This window comes from Centruroides vittatus, unplaced genomic scaffold (assembly GCF_030686945.1).
Source record: "Centruroides vittatus isolate TY-2023 unplaced genomic scaffold, ASM3068694v2 scaffold_1015, whole genome shotgun sequence".
Taxonomy (NCBI): Eukaryota; Metazoa; Arthropoda; class Arachnida; order Scorpiones; family Buthidae; genus Centruroides; species Centruroides vittatus.
Window position 1 is genome coordinate 917,011 of NW_027122666.1, and position 21,198 is coordinate 938,208.

Genomic DNA, 21,198 nt, shown 5'->3' on the forward strand with positions numbered 1-21,198 from the left:
CTCATCAGCAGTATTACTACCAAACACTAAAAAGTAACAATAACAAAACAAATAAGTTACTGTATAATTTAAAATTTCTTAGCAATAAAATACAATTTTAAAACTTACTGTAAATACATATTCCAATCCCAAGTATAACTGGACATTTCTTGTTTTACAATTAAACATTTCACTGTATAATTAAAATTAAATAAACAAAGTAAATAAAGACTGTAAATTATTAAAATCTATCATCATCATGTAAAAAATTCCATTATAAAAAAAAACTCACATCAAGGTTTCGTTTGCCACCATTCAATGGCATTATGATAAGGAGACTATTAACTATGCTTTTTTATAAACGTCATCAAGTATGGTGCTCCAGGATTGGTGGATTATACGACCCAAATTATTGTTTATTCTATTTCTTTCTTTATGTTTAAACGTTCGTATAATTGATGTTTGTAATTATTTGATTCTTTTTTCTTAATTTTTATAGTATTTTTTTCGATTTGGCACCCATAACTATTGTAGTTTTCTGCGACTGCAGAATTTGCATAATTACCCCTTATTGCACATATGTGCTCTTTTATTCTTGTGCTTAATTTTCTTTTTGTTTCTCCTATATAAGTTTTGGCCAGATCACAGCTGCAATTGAATGAATACACAATTTCTTTTTCTTCCATTAAATCTAATTTTTTATCTGACCTATGATATAAATATCTTTTGAATAAATTATTTTTTTCGGGTATTAAATTCACTTTTCCATTTAGTATATTTTTAATTCTTTCAAATATTTTAGGTACATACATCAAATTTACACATTTTTTATCTTTTTGAAAATTTCTATTTTTATTATCATTATTATTAGTCCAGTTTAACCATTTTTCTAATATTTTTTTGGGGTAACTATTCAGTAAGAACATTTTTATGGCTTATTCTATTTCTATCTCTTGATTTTCTAATTTACTAGTTCTGTTTTTAATTTTTTCTATGTACATTTTAAAGATGTTAAATTTCATAGCTTGTGGAATGTTGGTTTTGTAATTTAGTACTTTTGGTATTTGCATAGGTTTTATAAATTTTCTGAATTCTAATTTATTGTCAGTTCTATTGATGGTTATATCTAAATAATTTAAACTATCATTACATTCTGTTTCGGCTTCAAATTGTATGTTTGTTTCTATTGTTCTATTGTTCCTGTTTTAAAATTTTATCTTCACTAGTCTGGTGATATAATAAAGAAATTTTGTTCTTTCCTGAACTAACTCTCATTACTATGCCAATCTTTAAACACCAGTATAAAGTCCTATTAATAAGTAAAGTCCAAGTAGACAATTAACAATAATATGAACATAAGTTCATTGAAAGCACTAGCAAAAGTAAAAAACTTAAAATATATACTGAGTGTGGCATTTACTTTCTTTTTATGTGATATTTTGTGTGAAGTTCAAGTTGTATTATGTCTAAAACTTTGGTGCACAAACATTTTTAAAGCTAAGTATATTTGCTACATGGCATGCGGGCTCAAAAAGGTTTGCCATGCTGTTCAACTTGGCATCCCAGGTGATCCCAGACATGCTTGATTGGTGATAAATCAGAGGACTAGGCAGGCCAGGGAAGTGTGGTAATGCAGTAGAAGTTATTCTGACACCCTTGCTATGTGTTCTCTCATGGCAGTGCTCCCAAGAGCCCTGTAATGAGAGGCAACACATATGGCTGCATAAGGGCATACCAGCAAGGAGTAGGGGAGGACAGCTGCCCCTCCCTAGAACAATTGTAATTAACACATAGACACACAGTACAGACATATCAATTTAGTATCAATTGGCTTGTGACTATGATTAAAGCAAAAGAAAAATCTGAAGAATTTGTAGGTTTTGTGGAACTAAAAGTACAAGATGCCTCGTCGATTGCAGAAGCAATTGACAATTTTATGGTTAGTTATAATCTTCTACCAGAATATTGCATTGGATTTGGTTTCAATGGCTGCTCTACAATGGCAGGCAAAGAGGGTGGTGTACAAGTGATTTTAAGGAAGAAATATTCTCAAGCATTATATTTTCACTGCTTAACCCACAAACTCAATCTTGTGAGGAACGATACAAATGAAGTACCTGAAATTAGAAATATTACTGCCACTATAACAGATATGATAAACTTTTTTAGAGAACTGACTACTCATAGGAATTACACTCCAAATCTATCATAAATGTGTGAAACAAGATGGTCGGAAAAATATAAATCAATTCGAAAATTCAAAATTTCCCAGAGCTTGTGAAAACGCTAGGAAAATTATCCACAGAGAGAAATTATGTTGCAAGAAAAACTGCATACCAGTTGCATTCAGCAGTTATGAAACCATTGTTTATCACTGTCCTAATTACTATAGCAAAATACTCAGCAGTGATCGAAACTGGTACTTAACACCTTGCAAACAAAGACCATGGATTTAATTGTGGTGGGAGAACACATTACAGGAATCCTCGATGTACTTAAAAATGACCACACAGATCGAATCACTGGTGAATTACTTAAAAAAGCACAAGACATGGCAATGGAATTTTGTGAAATAGAAAATTGTGTTCCATGTCCTGCTCATAAGCAAAAACACAGGAGCAATCTGCATCAAACAATGACTATGAATACTGGCAATATTCACTAATTATACCATATCTGGATTCGCTTACATCATCGTTAAATATTCGATTTTCCCAAGAAAATACCCCATTACATTTACATTAACAAAAACTACACCATTATACATGACCAAAATATCACAGATTTACACAAGAATGCAGAACTGTTTACAAATTTTTACGAGTTGGATGATGTCACCAGAGAACTGGACCTTTGGTATAATTTGTGGATAAAGAAGAATTTACCAGAAGACAAATTAAGGGATATAGAAGTTGTTGACCTGTTTAACAAAACTTATATTTTTTCTGCCATGAGAAAATCAATCATTCACAATTCTGAGCACTATTCCATGCACTATGGCAACCATAGAATGATCCTTCAGTATGCTTCAAAGAGTGAAGACCTGGCTTAGGAGCACTATGGGAGAGGAAAGACTGACTGTATTATGCCTGATAAGTGTGCATTGGAATTTTGTGAAAAAACACTGAGATGGTGGAAAGGAAGGTTATAGAAAAATTTTCGGTAAATGCGAGAAGATTATTGCTAACATAAAAATCTAACTCAGTTAACTACATGGTAGGTAGTAGGTCCATATATAAAGTTATAGCATGTAGCATTAGTATGTTAATGAATAATAAAAACAGTTTTTCAATAGTTTTGAGTTATATTTTGCAAGAAATCATCCTGTTTCACTCTCCCTCTCTACTTCCTTGAAACTAATAAGAGTTGCCCCCCTCTAGTTTAGATCCTGGGTATGTCCTTATGGCTGCAGATGAATTTTTACATAAATACACCCATGTACTGTACAAATGATTAACATATCTGAAGATCTTGGTTCAGTCATTTTAATTCTTTTATATCAATTAACATCACATCTAAGTTACTAAAATAAGTTCTGTAGTATTTTTATAATGAATTTGCAATTTAAAAGTTCAATAATAATGGAATAATTATACAAGTTTTATTTGAACAGCAATTTAATAATTAATTAAATATCTTCCCAGTGTGTCTTGAAGTAAATAAACTAAATGTTATACTGCTAGGGGCAGGGATGAGCAACCTATTTTGGATACAAGTGAACTTTGTGTGCTTCTGCTAGGCTGCATACATGTTCTTAGAGTTTCAGGCTTTAAGCTTGCTGAATACCACCATATTCCATAACAGTCAAGCATACTAAATACTAAAAGAATATTTGCCAATGACGTGCAAGCTAGTAATATAGTTTATTCTCATTTTTTCACTGCTAAAATTTAGTTTGAATGTTTATTGTCATGAATATTAGCTTAATTAGGATTGCATAATGGCAAAAGGCATAAACAGGAGAGTAAAATGTGGCCAAAGTCCCAGAGGTTGCAAATTATGATCTTGGGGCTGAGTATTATAAAAGTATTGAATTATTTTTTGCATTTTGAACAGGCTTTAGTATTTTTTTTTTTTTGTCTTTAAACGATACCAGATAAATATCACACAGTTATTCTCGTTTTTTTATAGTAAAATCATTTTTACACACATAAAAGTCATATTACTAGGCTTAATCCAATGTGATTCCAACTAAAAATGGGAGTATTCAAATGCAAGAATTGAAAAATATTTGATTGTAAAAAGTTCTCATCCCCAAGAACTTGTGCTGGATGTTTGAATACTTTTCATATGAATTCCTTATGAGCTCATGATAGCAAAACAAACCAATCTGAGTATCAAAAACCATTGTGTCACTCTGCTGTTGGAAATTCTAATTGCATTCCAATAATAGAGACCAAGTTATTTTGTAATTTGAGTTCTGAAGAAAATTTAATTAAAATCTCTATAATTATCATATTAATTTTTCAAACACAAAATAACTGGTTTCTTCTGTTGGCAGGCTTCAATAATTGATGACTATTGATTATTTTAGTCATTTGCTTTTGTCTTGAAACCTGTACTAATGAAAACAAAGTTTGGAAAAGTGATGCTTTTGTTGACTTGAGAAAGCCATGAAAGCCAATATAGCAAGAAAAGCTATGGATTGGAATTATTTCTAAAATATCTAAAAGACAGAATTTTAACCATTTTTCATGAATATTTTTATGTATAAAATGATATTTCTTCAACAAATTTTTAATTAATTTAAATAGTATAACATCAAAATTGGTTTACTTACATCTATTACAATGTTAGTTCCTAGATTAGCCATATTTGTAATAATACATTTTTCTGTAGGTGGAATTTGAGCATGTTGGATTAATTTTGTCAAATTTTCTTCAGAAATACCTAGTTAATAAAAAGAAAAGTCAGTCAGTCTTATAAAACAAATTATATATATAAACTTCAATTTTAAATACAATAATACCATTACAGGATAAAGAATTATATTTTATTTCAAAATTCTGTGTTTTTAAAATAATTTTTGAATATTGGAGCAAGTATATTTTAACTTGAATTGAAAATACTGGAAAAAAAATCAATAAGATGTCTCTTATTTACCCTTAAACTTGATGAAATTGATAAAAATAATTCAAATTACAGCCAGATCTTTGATCAAAGTCCACAGACAGAAACCTATTGTACTTTTTTATTACTCATGTAATTTTATTTATAAACATCTATTAAACTGAATAAGTTGTGCATAATACAATTATTTTATATGATTTTATTTACTGAATTTTAACTTTTACCATTTTTTAGGAAAAATATTTTTAAATTCTGGAATAGTTTACATAGTTTTTAGATCAAAATATTGATATATAAAAACTCTGACTCCCTCCCAGGACCTTTGTTTTTATAAGAATTGTCAACTGTTGAAGCGAGGTTCAGACCCAAAATGCATCCAAAACAGACAATTCAAAGTGATTAATTTTACTCTTCTAAAACCTTTTCCTGTACGATAAGTCCAGTATTTGTTAACTTAGGAAATTTATGAAGTACAGCAATTGGAAAAAAGGACAAGAAGCTCTGAACACATCAGAAAGGAACCTTTTTTATATTCCTGTCTGCAGTCTTTAACCATACAAAATAAACTCTAACAGTTTTGTAAAGATTATTTTGTATGCATTTGAAAAGTGTTCTCAAAAAAAGGCTGACATTTTGAATTGCAATTATTAAAATATAAATATACACAACTATATTTGAAAAAAACATTTAGTTTATTGGAACACATTATTAACCATTAAAATTGTTTTTATATTGTTAAAAATAACACTACATATTTAATTTAAAACTACAAATTGAAATTCACAAAACTGCATAGCTTGAATATTGATTATATTTTTATTTGAAATATTTATAAAGTTTTATTGAGCAGCTATAACATCACTTGGCAGATTCCTATTATGCCATTCTAGATTAATTTTAACTCAAGAGAAACTGAAGTTGCTCATAGCATGGAAACATTTAGATAGAAATGCATGTTTTAGTAAGTCCAAATTTTTAAAGAGATATCTAAGAAATAAAAGTGACAAGGCACATTACTATCTATGAATTATTATTGTTTTTTTTTTAATAGTGTTAACTGTATCAGTAGAGCTATATTTAATAGCCTAGATGCTTGTTCTGGTTGTAACTAGTGTATTTTTAATGAAGTTAAAGATGTTCAAACTTATTCAAACAAATTTGTAGAAAACTTAAAATCTTTGACCAAAAAATATTTATTCTAAAATTCAAATTATATATATATATATATATATATATATATATAAAGATTTTGTTAAATATACTTACCATTTTTAGATAAAATATAAAGTAAAATAATCCTGATCTTGTCATATGTTGTAACATTACCATCCAATAAAATAGGGACTATATTTCTCATAGGATCTTTAATTTTCTCACCTTCAGCATCAGTTCCCATAGCTAAATCCTATTGAAAAGATAATGAATATTACACAAAATAAAATTGCTTTGTTGTAAATTGCTATCAAATCATTTACTTGTTCAACTTTACAGAGTTTGTCAACATATCCTTGATAACACTTCATGCAATCTTCAGCCAAATGCAAGTGTGTTGAGTATTTACTTAATTCCTTCTGATACTGTGGCATTTTTTTAATCATATGAGAGAGATCTTTCATGCTTGTTTTATCAGTTGAACTTGTCATTCTCTTGCTTTCAATAAATTTTTTCAAATTTTTTGTTACCTGTCTAAATAATCATATAATTTTATCATTAAAATTATTATAAAATAAACATTGTAACATTTACTAGAATTTTGCTTACTGAGACACTATAGCTATATGCTGATGACGTAATTCAACCCAGAGATCATCATTTTCATCTAAGAGTACCTCTTTTTCTCTGACATCGTGTCCGCTGGGAGATTCAAATTTATAAACATCATTCTCGATTGAAAGCAGATCATAAGCCATTGCCTGGAATGTAAGCTCGTGAAGAAGGGGAGAAACACAATCGACGCCTCTATCTAAGATCAAGAGCTGCGATCTGGCCTTTTCTGCACCCTAATAAAATTTATTTTTAGCAGTCTTATTAAAAAAAACTAACAATCTTTTAAAAAATCAAATATAAAATAACCTCGCCCATTGTTGATTCATCTGCCTTGTAAGCATCTAACTTTTGCTGGAACAGTTGAGCAAGTTCAACATTTCTATCAAAATCACTAGCAAAAAAAAAATTACATTTAAATGTCAAGCTTTTAAAATAAATCAATTTAAATATTAAATATTTTAAAATAATTTTTTCAATTACCTGCGATATCTAACAGAAGGATATTCTCCCAAAGTAGCACAGAGAGTGGCAACTTGTTCGGCAATGCGCTCCAAATTGGCATTTCGTCCTGACGAACGAGACACATTATAATAATACTGGAATGTTTCTGGATAATCCAAGGAAAATACCTAAAATATAAATAATCTCAACTTTATTTTAAAAATTCTATAAACATCATTAACTATTAATAAAATAAGTTGTAAGATAAAGCTTTTAGTTACTTATTTTTATTAGATATTAATAAAATATTCAATTGTTATTTACTTGAGATTCATAAGGCAGGAATGCAATGTTTATTTCTTTTAGAGTCTTGATATACTTTGCACACATAGAATTGCAGAGATCATTAAATAACTCTGCTGGACAAGCTGAAAAGATTAATTTGTAATAATATATAATTCTACATATGAATAACAAGATTAATTTTTATTGATAGCATTATTAATCAATGAATTATGGTATGGTCTTGTTTTATAATGAGGGTTGTGTTACCAGGTATCACATATAACATTATAATGTATTTCTAGATTAATCAATGTCGTAACCTGATCCATAATGGTGAGATTTAAAGCAAGATTCATTATCAGAATATAAGGCTAAATAATTATTAATGAATAAGCAATTTGGAAGGTGGCAAGCTATCATGTCTTGTTAAATGTAATAATTATAAATAAATAAATTTTAATTTTAGAATATTCTGGAAGAAAAGATTGGCCTGGAGCAGGACTTGAACCAACAACTCCTGCTTACCATGCAGACACAATGCCAGTTGCACTACTTGGCCTTCTGTCCAATCTTTGCTTCAAGACTTTCCAGAGTAATTTTCGCAGGACCTGTCAGTACCAATCCGGCAATATGGTTATATCTAAAATTAAGTCCTCGAGATCCTCTTCCAAGTACACAAAAATTGAATTATCATCATAAATTTTTAATACTTTTTCTGATAAAGTTTGTCATTCAACTGCATTTTATAAATAAATATATTTCAACTCTGATTTTGATGTTATTAAAAATGAATTTTAAACCTCAATTTAAAGATTTTAATCTAACAAAAAATGGGGCCCCATTAGACTTCAATAAGCCCTAGGCCCCAAAAAACCTAGATGCACTCCTGCATACGTTGTCACTATATGTTATTTTATTCACACTAAATAACATTTCTGCCTATTGTTTAGTGCTAGAGATAGGCTCAGTAATCTATTATAACTTTCAGCTCACCCAAAAATTTTTGGTCAAGATTCACTTCTGCTTACAGTTATATATGAAACCCTCTTGACTATCTAGAAGCTACACTTTTTCATCCCCAAACCCAGCTGATGCAGCTTAAGTTTTCTTATATATAATGTCAAAAGATGTTTCAGTTTAATTTTAACTTTTATGCAACTTGCACAGTGTACACACAATTTTTTCTTGCTTTCTTTCTATCTGTATTAGAACATTGTTTCCAATTTTCATACCATTACTTCTGCTCCACAATAAATTTTATAGTATTTAGCATGTATATTAACAGTCAGAATTATTCCCATGCACATGCATCCAAGAGTTGATTTAACCATCTGTCATATATGCAAAAATATGAATTATGTATATTTAATCCTGAATAAAACCCTACTGTAATTGTCCTGTTTTAATATGATGATGATTACTGTTATTAAATAGAGGGGGGAATGCCTTTTTAACTCAAAAATATAATAAATTTTTAAGCTAAAATCTTATTGAATGTGTTTTCATATATTTGTAAATATGTATGTATAGCCAGAAATTTTACAATTAACTATCACACCATATTAAAAGAAAGTTAAATACTTTAAATAAATATTGCATTTATTTTTTTTTAATATTATAAAGAAATAATTATGCAACAAATTTTAATATCAGTCTGATAATTACAATTAAAAAATTAAATTTTTTATAAAGGAAGCAATTATTTTCTTAGAAGAGTCACTGTAATATAATTATTTAATTAGTTATTATTGGTTATTTCTGCATTCTAGTAGTAATATTTTTATTTTTCCTAAAAAATTGCCATGCATTTCAAGCTCAATATTCTAAAATACTTGTTCATTTTTACATAAAACAGCTACCAAATTTAACTCCAATTGATAACAATAATAAAAACAAGAAGTAGTTTAATTGTGTATGCTAAATTTCAAAATACACTACTTTCAAGTTTGATTTTAATATAGTATTTTTATTAGATTTCAATTAATTATAAACTATGACTATAAAAATATTACCAAAACGTCTGTAACTTAAGATAATTTTGAAGTTAAACTGATAATTGAACTTAAAAATTAGTTTTTAAGGATTGATGTAATTGTATAAGTACTTAGAAATGAAAATATAAAAGTATTTTTACAATTAAAAGTATGAAACTAACATATGTGAAACTCCTGCTGTAAAGTATGATTAAAATAAAGTATAACATAAAATAGTTTTAAAAAGTGACAATTGCATGTCTGAATTTATAAATTGTTTCCACAAAATCTCTTTGAAAGATATTTGAAAATGTAAGAAAGAAAACCCACATTTGGCTTGAGTCACATAACATTGAAAATTTGCATATATTGCATTAATGCAAAAAAAAATTTTTTTTTAAAAATATTTTAATGTTTTATTTATTGTCATAAAACCACATTACATAATTTCATATTTTGTTAACCTAAAAACATTTGAATACAATGAATACAGTAGAGAACTGAAAATCGGAATCAATTGGGGACTGGGGTTGTTCAGATTAGTGATTTGTTCTGATTACGGATTATGTACGAAAAAATACATTAACCTGTCCGATGTTCAAATTTTTCTCCGTTGTGTGTCGCTTCGTGTTGAATTTTTCTCTGCTGCGTGTCGCTTTGTGTTGAATTTTTGTCGATTTTAAGCCTAACGAAAATTTTAATACTAATAATCGAGGCTATTGTATCGTTAAAAATTATTTCTGCATTTTGTACAAACAAAATAAATATATTGAAGAATATAAAAATATGAAAATTATACTTTAGAAGTAAATTTAGTATCAAAAACGTTCAATTCAGCACGACACAGTCCGACTGAAAATCGTTCCGATTACCGGGGTTCCGATTAACGATTCTCTACTGTATATACAGTGGATCAAACTTATTGTATCATTTGTCACAAGAATTTTTAATGTTTAAGTTTTTTTTAAAATCTATATTGAAAAATGATGACATGAGGATGTCACTAAATTATGTAATAGAGATTAATAGATTATATGGCAATTCCTATCGATCACTATGAAAGCTAATCTTGACATTTCTATCTTAACATGTCAGAATAAAAGATAATGAAATAGTAAAGACTATCTTTCATTTTTAACACATTTTTCTTAATATTGAAGGCAAATTTTTTGATTACACAATGTATTGGGAATAACGATTATTATTATTAATGTATTAAATATGAAAAACATATATATATATATAAGTCAATTTTTTCCTATCCAAACACCCTGTTATGTATGTGTATACATAATTATGTGCAAATAAAATATTAAATGTGGAAATGTAGCTACAAATGAATATACAGTAGTTTATTTTCTACATTTAGAAAGAAATTACTTTACATGTATGTACAGTATATACACAACAATGCCTATTTTACTTTTAAGAAAGTTGGAGGGCAATCCAGATAATTGGAGTTTTATTGTAATGGGGAAAACTCAAATAATTAAAAATTTCATCAATTTATCCATTCTTTTTATTATTTAACACTGAAAGTTAATTTAGTAGTAATGTTTGAGCCATTCACAAGCCAAAATCAATTAACTCCATTAATATATCCTTGGAATAATGGTTATTATTCTTACATTTTTTGCATAACCAATTTTATATAATATATTAAAACTATGCTTTAATGTAATAATATATAAAAATATATTCCACAATCTTTGTTTAAGTTTAAAGTTTAAAAGGAATTTAAAAAAAGAAAATATATTATCATTTCTCTACTTTTTGTTTTGTGAAGTTAATCGATTTGGCAAATGAATGGCTCATTTTCATACTACTAAAGTAAATATCAGAGAAAATATATGCCTAATATTCATTGAAATATATATACTGAGCAAATTTATTAGTCAAATTTGTATACAATTCTACTTAAACTATTTTTTCTCACCTTCTGTAAAGAATACATGTGCACCACGATACATTTGTTGAGGACACTGAAAATCACCTATTAAACCTGCAATGGACTATAAATAAATTTTAAAAAGGGGTCATTATTTTTGTATGAAATTTTTAAAACATGATATTTATTTTTTTACCTTTTCGGTCGGAGTTATCAAATAAACAGCTTCCATACATGGCAGTGGTTGCCTTTTTTTATTTAAATCTTCAACAACTAAAATAGTTAGAAACATAAAAATCTATACATATAAAATTTTCCTGTATAAATTTTGAATTTTTTTTATATAATGTGTCGAAATAACAGCTGTGCCATATTAAATTTCACACTGTATAATTCACATTTGCTATCAAATGATTACTCTCTTGGGAGAAATTCCTGAGTTTCTGGATCTGCTTAAAACAACTTTATCTTTCTCCTTGACAGTTCAATTAATACTGACAAAATTTAAGTTTATTTGGCTGAAATAATTCATTATACTTAATCACCCAATAAAATTAATTTCCTGAATTTTCTCCAGAGAGTAACAAAGAAGAAAAAAGAAGTATCCAGTATTAGTAAAGTTTGCCTACACATTTCAATGTAAAATTAACTAATGTATCATTATTAATTCACAATATGTAAACAATTCTGATGGAAATTTTAATTAAACTTCAATTTGAAAAAATATGTAAACAAATAAAAATTTACTTGTAATTCCTTCTGATGCTATTTCATGCATTTTACAACAAGCCGATATCATTCTCATGCCTAATTGATCCACTACAAGAACTTTCCATTCTCCTTTCTTTTTGACAGCTTTAATCACGTCATTCATAATTTCTGAGGAGAACAAAAATTAGTTATTTTAAGAATTTGTTATGACTGAAAATATTTAAAATTCTATAACCATTTAAAATTAAATTTAATATAAACAAAGGCCATTTTAAGCATTTTTTGATGATAATTCTTTTCCTTTAAAATAAAATAATGCATTGTACATCTATAATAACTTAATCAGTTTAGAAGAGTTAAATTTTTACATTATTTTTAATTAAAAATAAATATTGTTAATTAATCTGAAGAGATTATTTTTATTGAATTTGATTTAAAATTTATATAATTCAAAGCAAATTTGAAGAAAATAATTTATTAGAATTCATAGAATAAAAAAAATTCATGATGAATAATAGTATTATGCTTCAAATAAATTAATTTAAGTTCTATTTCTAAAATAATAATTACATTTAAATCTTAATTAGCATAAAAAATTAAATGATTTTGCATCACTGAAGTAAATCGTGTAAAAATATTTTAGATAAAGAACAAAATTACACTACTTCATTGTTTAAAGATAATTTTCTTATTGTCCAAATTAAAATTTATATAAATTATAGCTTAGATAAATATTTATTCTTATGACAATAGAAAAATCACAATTATCAATGAAATTTTATCAAAGTTGGAGGATATTAATATTAAAAACATTGTCCTCAATACAAATAATTTCACCAACAATAACTTATGTCAAATACTAGAGGAAAAAAATAAGATACAGTTTTATTTGTTGCAACATTTAAGATTGCTTAAAATACAGAATTTTAAAAATTTCTATTGAAGTATCATCATCTAGGGTTATCAATTAATTACATAAAGTTTAAGTGGAGTTGGATGAAACATATCTGATAGGGAGAGGTGTTGAAACATTGTCTATATGGAGTATTTTAGTGATAGGAGGAGAAGTTTGTCAAAAATACATCATTGTACTGTACATAACAGGAAAGGATGGGGTCAAAAGAGGTTCAAAAGCTGTTGACATAATTAATGAATGGCCCTAATTTGTCTTTTATTTAAATAACAATAATTAACTAATGGCTTTAACATTTTAAATAATTTTAATTGATATTTGTTGACTATAATACTAAAAATATAAATGTAACTAAAACTTACCAATATTTTATTTAGATGAACTTTTATAATTTTAATTTCATATGAAAAAATATTTTAACAACTTTAAAAATTATCTAGCCCATTTATGATCAATGTCTCCTGTCCTTATTTTAGGTATTGTTAAAAAACAAAAAATAAAAAAAAACCACTGTTTCCAAGAACTTAAGGACTTGTTACATTGAAGAGAAGGAGTGCACAAAAACTAGAGGATGACAATTGTTTTTCAAATATTTGTGGCACAAACCTGTAATATAAAATTCAGATTTGTGTTACAATAAGTATCTGAAAAACAATTGTCATCCTCTAGCTTTTGTGTACTCCTCCTTGATGTAACAAGTCCTTAGGTGAAGTAAGGTTCTCCTAAACATTTTTTTAAAATCTAGTCCACTTTCTTTTTCTACTAAGGGAAAGTTATTTCTCCATCACTTATTTAGTCTCAAATCAATAATGAAACTTTTAATTGATTTTATGGCACTTTTATCACAAACAGCGTTTTTATGCCACTTTTAAAACATACACAAATGATAAATGCAACAAGTTTTTGCCAAAAAAATACATAAAAAAAGATTTTTTTTATAAATAAATAAATCGTTTTTGAATAATTTAAAATTCTATTTATTGATTTTTAGATCCTTCTGTCAGAAACTAGTTGCATTGCAATTTCATCTTTACAACACTCAACTAAAGAATGCTTAACATGGATACAGTCGACATATCTGACAGATGCCAATAAAATCAACTAGTAGTTAGTTTCTTAATATTTCATTATTGATTTTGGACTAAAGAAGACTGCAGAAAATAATTCTCTCATAAATGGCAACTGATTTGACACTTTAAAAATCTAAAAATATATTTTAATACCTACACAACTATGAATTTAACTTGATATTGTAAAATTTTATCCAAATGACACATTAATTTATTTTATCTAAAATAGAATGGCCATATTGTTTATTGCCTGGACCAAAACAGTTTTAGGAGCAAAACATGGGCCTAAAAATGTACATTATTTTTTTAAGAATTATTTATATATTGGTTACTATAAATTGGTTATGTTGCATCAGAAGACTTAAAATTTTAAATACAATCGTCTTATATTTTATTTTTGAGGGTTAAGACAGGAGAAATCCAGGACAGTCCTGGATAAATCAGGACATGTGGTCACCTAATCTAAAAACTAAATTAAATAAAGAATGATGAATGACAGGTATAATTACTTGATATACATTTAATATATTGAGTTATATACTAAATAAATTTTTAAATTTATTTGATAAGTATTTCAAAATAGAATGGTATAAAGAAATACTTTATATAAGAAGCAAGTGGGAGAATAAGATGTATGACAACCTTTCTATCTGTAGCATCAGCTGCACTTGTCACATCAATGCAACATAATTCAATATATTTTTAGAAAAATTTATTCTACATATTCTCTTTAAATGATAAACAAGATTATAGTTTCACTAGAATTAAAGTAACTCTCGACAAATAACTAAAGCTCATTTAATTTTACCACTATTTTAAAATATCTATTTTCCTTTTGTTTTATTACTTCCTTTAATGCATTTGTAAATTAATAGTTTTATCCTTTAAGCCATTGACTGATTCCTCTTGTCAGAAATTAATGAGAAAAATAATTTCTTTTAGAGGCACTTATACCTAAAAAGTTCTTTTATTTTGTTAAAATTTATATTTTTAGAACTATTTTATTTCAACAAAATATGTTTTAAATTAATTACGTAAATTTAATTAACAATTCAATATATTAAACTTCAAACTGTAACCTTTCATTTAAATAACTTTACTAAAAAATAATATATTTTGTAGCTTAATATTGTTGACAAGGAAGCGTAAAAATTTAATTACATTCATTAATTTGATTAATTTTCTGATTAAATTGACACAGACAATTATATAAATGGATATGTGAATAATTTTATCTGAATATATATATATATATATATATATATAAAGAAAATATAATTTGTGTTCAAAAATTATACACATCAAATAATAATTACAATAGTAAATTCATAAAAAAAAAACTAATTTTAAACTAGTCATGAGGGTTTTAAACAGCCAAGACATTCCTCTAAAATTTTGCTCTTTTGTAACAAACAAGAGCAAGTAATATACCACAAGAAGCAAAAATGGAGAAAGAAAACCACAAAGAAATGAAAAAATTTAGTACCCAGATAAAAATGAAACATCCATGTTTTTTTAACTACTGTAATTTGAGTAGCCTCTTCAACCGAATAATTATAGTTCATCAAAAGTAACAAGTGTATAAAGCATATTTATTTTCAATAATTCAGGAATAATCTATCTGCTAGTAAAATATAGTTGTTAATAGATCAACAATGGCATCAGAGTGAATCATTCTATAGATAATTTGTCAAGTGTATAATCAAATTATGTTCTGCAATATACTAAAGATTCTCTATCATAATGGGAAGTTAAGTACACATGCATAAATTATTTTAAAACTTGTAATTCTGTAAATTAATTAAATTAAATTAATTAAATGTTGTTAATTTGATTTCCAAGATAAAACAATGACAAGCTGTATAAATATACCAGGGCCATTGAAAGTGAACCCTTTTGCTTTTTTTTGAACAATAGAATGTTTTTTTATTAATAAATAGCAGTCTTAGAAATTTTATTTTTCATTAGTAAAACTAACATTAATTTATACAAGTAGGGAGCACTATGGGCCACTAAGTTTTCTCCAAGCCCAGATAAATTCCTGTTAAAACTGATTTATGTTATTCCAGAATTCTGGAACCGTCCATTAATTACACAACAAGTCTTTGAACCATTTCTGACACTCTCCCATTTGTGCACAATGATGTACTTTTGGCAAACCCCACTCCCCTTTAACTACGTGTATAATAGCTCACGGACCCCCTGACACTGAAGCAATAACTTAAAAAAATTCTGCAAATATTTTCCTACCTATAAAAAAAAGTCCATGTAGACATTGCCCCCCTCTTTCCCATTGTGTAAAACGGTGTACTTTTCGCGACCCCCCTTAAACTGTAAACGTAATTAATGGACGACCTTTTCCATTAAAGCTTCACCAAAAAAGAATGATAACACGATAACTGTTAGATAAAAAAAACGCTCGAATCTACAATATAATGGAAAATGAGTTGTCAGTCCGTTAGTAGACCGCAAGACCGGTTCTAGGGTTTTGAGCGCCCCGGGCAAAACAAAATTTGGCGCCCTTTCATACAAAAATATACAAATTTACTGCAAATTAAAAAAAAAGTAAAAAAGGCAAAAAATCAAAATTACACAATAAAGAACTGTGTAAAAAATTTATTTATTTAAAGCACGGCAAGTGTTGTTAATGCAAAGTTTACAGAAAGACAGTTATTTAACCATTAAGGCGTATGACAGGCGCCAGTATCACTTTGACTATTCATAATTTTGTTGATATTTGTAATTTATAAATTTGATCTCGTCCATTTTTTGAGTAGATTGTTGTGATACGTGATACTGATTACAAATTATCTTTTCAAAATAAATAAAAATAAACTTTTTAGAGATTAAAAAGCATTTGTCTGCATCAATGTTGTGTGATAAAAACCATAAAAATTCTTAGGTTTCATTATTTTAATTAGTAAATTTTTGTTTTTGTCTATTAATTTTTTTTTTTTTTTTTTGAGTTATTATGAATTTTGACTATACAAATACTTTTCTTTGAATAATTTTAATATTATTTATATCTGTTGACAATAATAAAATAATTAGAGTTGTGACCTTTATTTGGTATTATTAAAGAAAAAACAATTTATTGCTTGCTAAAAAATCGATGTCTCATGAAAAATGATCAATTTTAATTTATAAAATTTAAAAAAATAATGAGTGTAAAAAAATATTTTATTTTTATATCGGCGCCCCTCAAAATTTGGCGCCCCGGGCAGTCGCCCGGCTTGCCCGCCCCTTTATCCGGCGCTGAGTAGACGTCATCAGTGATGACATTTTCGAATTCGATAAAGATAAATTGCCCGCCAAACCTGCGGATGCTTAAAAAGAGATAATTTTGAAAAATAAACCAGCATAAATAATAAAGATACAGTCGAACCTCCAATAACGGACACCTCTAAAAGGAGAACGTTTCTTTTCGAAAGGTATACAAAAAAAGGGACCGTTGTTTGGAGGTTTTTTTTTTTGTTTTGTTTCGTTTTCGTCAGTGGCCGTTATTCTGGGATTTGACTGTATATAGAATATTAATTAATCCATTTTGAAATTAGCTTCACTTCCAAGTTTTTAAATCTGTAAATTAGAATTATTTTCATTTTAGTAAATAAAAAATGCGGAGAATAACGTTCGGATATATTATTTTTCGACTGAAACTTTTAGGATTCGTTTGGCAATTTATTAAACATGCAATTTTTCTTCTATTTCTTAATAATATTAAATAATAAACTATTAAAAAAAATTAAAAATTCGGCCTTAACCGTTAGGCACACGAGGCAAATGCCTAGGGAACCCCGGATCTCAGGGGACCCTAAAACTGGAAAAAGTAAAACAAAAAAAAAAAAAAAAGTAATTTCACCGTTGCAATTGTATCCCTAAAATTATTTACAGTATAAATTATTGGTTTATGATGTAAAATTATGTTGAGGACTCCAATCTTTTGTTCCTAGGGACCTAGGAAGGTATTAATTCGCCACTGTGTATATACAGTCAGTTTTATAGTAAGCTCTTGCGTAAAAATAAATTAAAATATTTTATTTAAAACTCTTCTAGGTATACAATTAATTTTAAAAAGACACTTAATAAACTTTGTAAAATTAAATGTATTTCTTGCTCACTTTACTCCATTTTCTAATTGTTAAACTGTTTCTTTCTAAACTAATTAACTATAGAACGAAATACAATTGGCAACAGCACCAATTTTAATAGATATTTTCAGAATTCTCCGCACATTTATTTTTTATCTCTAACAAGTTCTATAATTGGTGAAGAATGTTTTTCCTTATTTTTTTCCATTTAGATTCGTGTGTGGTTCGGAAATTTTGCTAGCAAGAGAATTAATTTTAAAAAAAAGCTAACAGGTTAAGCATGCAAAACAAATTAAATAGGAAGAGTATCGGAAATAGATAATGCGCAGGAAATATATTTTATTAGATTGTCGTTGTCTTTTTAAATTACATATATTGAATATTGTTAACTCCTAATGATTCCGGCAAACGCTCAGCAGAAAATTTCAGTTAAATTATGTTTAATCATTTTTTTTAAATTCACGAAAATCAATTTAAAAAAAAAATTAACTGTCGGGCCAGTTCCTCTTCATCTAACTTCACATTGTTGGCCTGGTCGAACCCACGATGAAACTGAAAAAATGGGCCTTCTTGGGAGTCTACAAAGCGGAGAGAGTGAAAAAAATCAATTACAGGAAAAACCTGTCCAGAACGGAACCTGAATAAAACGGAAACCTGCCAAACCGGAAAATATATTCCGGTTTACGCAGGTTTTAATGTATATTATATTAAATGTCATAGCCTTTTTTAATTTAATAAAAAATAAAGTTTAGAGAATTATATTGCTCTCATAATACAAGAATAAATCCTCGATTTAACGAAATGACAGGTGGAAGTGCACCCGATAAAATTGAAATGGCCATTAAGTTTATCTAACCATAGTGGCAGGTGTTAAGTGGAGTAGAATTTATAAAATTTCTTTCGGAAAATAACATTGATTTGTGTTACAAAACTAATTTTATACTATAGAATTTCTAAAAATAAATCTAAATAAGGTTTATTTTTCGATTAATCATGAAACAAATGTCATACAAGTGTCTTATACAAATTCATTACTTTACAAATATTTTTCTAAATATTTGACAAAGTTAAGGAATAACAATGTCAGAGAATGATAACATCCATCAAATAAAAAAGTGTTAAAATTTTAAAAAATTACATTGTCTTTTTCTCGAATAATAATAATAAAACATACAAAAATATTTATTTTATAAATATTTCATGTAAAATAATCTTATGATTGAACAATATTTTGTATGCATTTGCAGTTATTGATCTACTTGTATACATAAAAATAACATCACGCAATAGAAAGATTTACCAAATTTTTGCAAGCGTTATTAATAATAAATCAGCAAAACGTCTTAAAATTGATATTTCTGCTTACAAAATTCAATGTAAATTTCCATCAGTTAAACTATATATTATAGCCTTAGGTGTAACCAATAACATTTTTCAAACCAGTAGTGTAACAAGGGAGAACTCCCTTGTAAAAAAGAAATTGAACATGACAAACACATGACTTATACACATGTATACACAATAAGAGTTTACTCTTCATCCGCAGAGTAATGTCTACATTCACAATGGCAAGAGGTGAATGTACTGTACTGTACCTTTCCATCTTCTGATTTGGGCCCCCCTCTTAAAATCTCTTCTAATAAGCTACTGTTTCAAGCTATATCAAACACCTAATTGTTGTTATAAATAAAAACATTGTTCCTTTCATCAAATATTTTATTGATTAAATAATGAGTTTACACAATTGCATACAAAGAAATCTAATCTTTAAAATTTTGAAACTTCAATTTTACAGACGGATTAATATTTAATTCTTTTTATGCTAATGATTTTTTAAATAATTAACTAAATTAGAATTTATAAAAGATTTTCTATTCTTTAGAATAAAATATTTTAAAATAAATGATTTTCTTAATGATGAGAATAAAACTTCCAATTATTTTTATTTTTTATATTAAAAATGTATTAATAATCCAACGTGTGACAGTAAAGAGAGAAGGAAACGAACCAAAATATTCAAAAAATTATGGATTCTAAAGCTCAATTGTATGATAAATAAAATATATTGACAAATACATTAAAAATATTTATTGCATTTGAAGTTTTTTTTTGTTTTTTTATAAAGAATCGCCATGGGAAATCAGAACTAAAATTTACAGGTATTCTCATAAAATATGAAATACTAGAGAATCATTCACTAACATTTTCCTAGACTAAAAGCGATAGTAAATGTCAATATATTCAGAATATTCGTGATAACTTCTTTAAACATTGAACAAATATTTGTTTTTCAAACCAAAAGAATAAACCTATTATTTATAGTTGTAACAGGATGTAATTCTATACATGTTTAATTTATCATAATTTATAAGTAAGTTATTAATAAGGAAGTAAGTTATTTAAAAATTGAGAGTACTGTGAAAAATATTTAAAAATTTATCATGTATATTTATATTTTGGAATTGGTTTCATAAACTATAATGGTATCCTTTTTTAAGTCATAAATTCTGATAACTGAGTGTCAATATTTGTGAATTTGATTTAAAATAAAAAGTAAGCAAAGAAAACTTCAAATATTTTTGATATTTAATTTATTTATCACCAATATTTAATATTGATAAACATAAGAGGTTAGGGATTAATAACAAATGATAATTTGTATAGACAATCTCAAACTCTTCAGATCCAATTTTTTTCATTTTTTTTCTGAATTAATCTAAAATAAATAGTCAAAAACAAGACTTAGAATATGAAGATTAATAAAGAAAGCTCCTTTACATTAAATGCTTTAGTTTCTTTCCTCTTTTGAAAGATACAAAAATAGATTTTTTAAACTATTTACTTTTGATCTATTTAGATCAAAAATTAGTCCCCTCTAAATAGTTATTTAAGTTAAATAATTTTAACTTAAATAAAATGAAAACTGTTTAAAAAAAATCAAACATTAAGTTTTTTTAAAGACAAGTATTATCAAAAATCTTGTAGAAAATGTAAAAGGGAAAAAAATTATTAA

General features: G+C 26.9%; 1 protein-coding gene across 1 annotated transcript in view; it reads right to left on the reverse strand.

Annotated features, from left to right (window-relative positions):
- The window catches only part of LOC136986322 (protein ROP-like), a 30,635-nt gene that overhangs the window by 7,171 nt on the left and 2,266 nt on the right, over positions 1-21,198 (reverse strand). Inside the window, exons 2-11 of the mRNA XM_067283819.1 lie at positions 12,151-12,282; positions 11,600-11,676; positions 11,452-11,527; positions 7,582-7,685; positions 7,297-7,445; positions 7,123-7,207; positions 6,811-7,049; positions 6,525-6,735; positions 6,316-6,454; positions 4,760-4,869 (exon numbers count right to left, since the gene is read on the reverse strand). Coding sequence (XP_067139920.1) covers positions 4,760-4,869; positions 6,316-6,454; positions 6,525-6,735; positions 6,811-7,049; positions 7,123-7,207; positions 7,297-7,445; positions 7,582-7,685; positions 11,452-11,527; positions 11,600-11,676; positions 12,151-12,282 — 1,322 coding nt within the window. The remainder of the gene's footprint in view (positions 1-4,759; positions 4,870-6,315; positions 6,455-6,524; positions 6,736-6,810; positions 7,050-7,122; positions 7,208-7,296; positions 7,446-7,581; positions 7,686-11,451; positions 11,528-11,599; positions 11,677-12,150; positions 12,283-21,198) is intronic.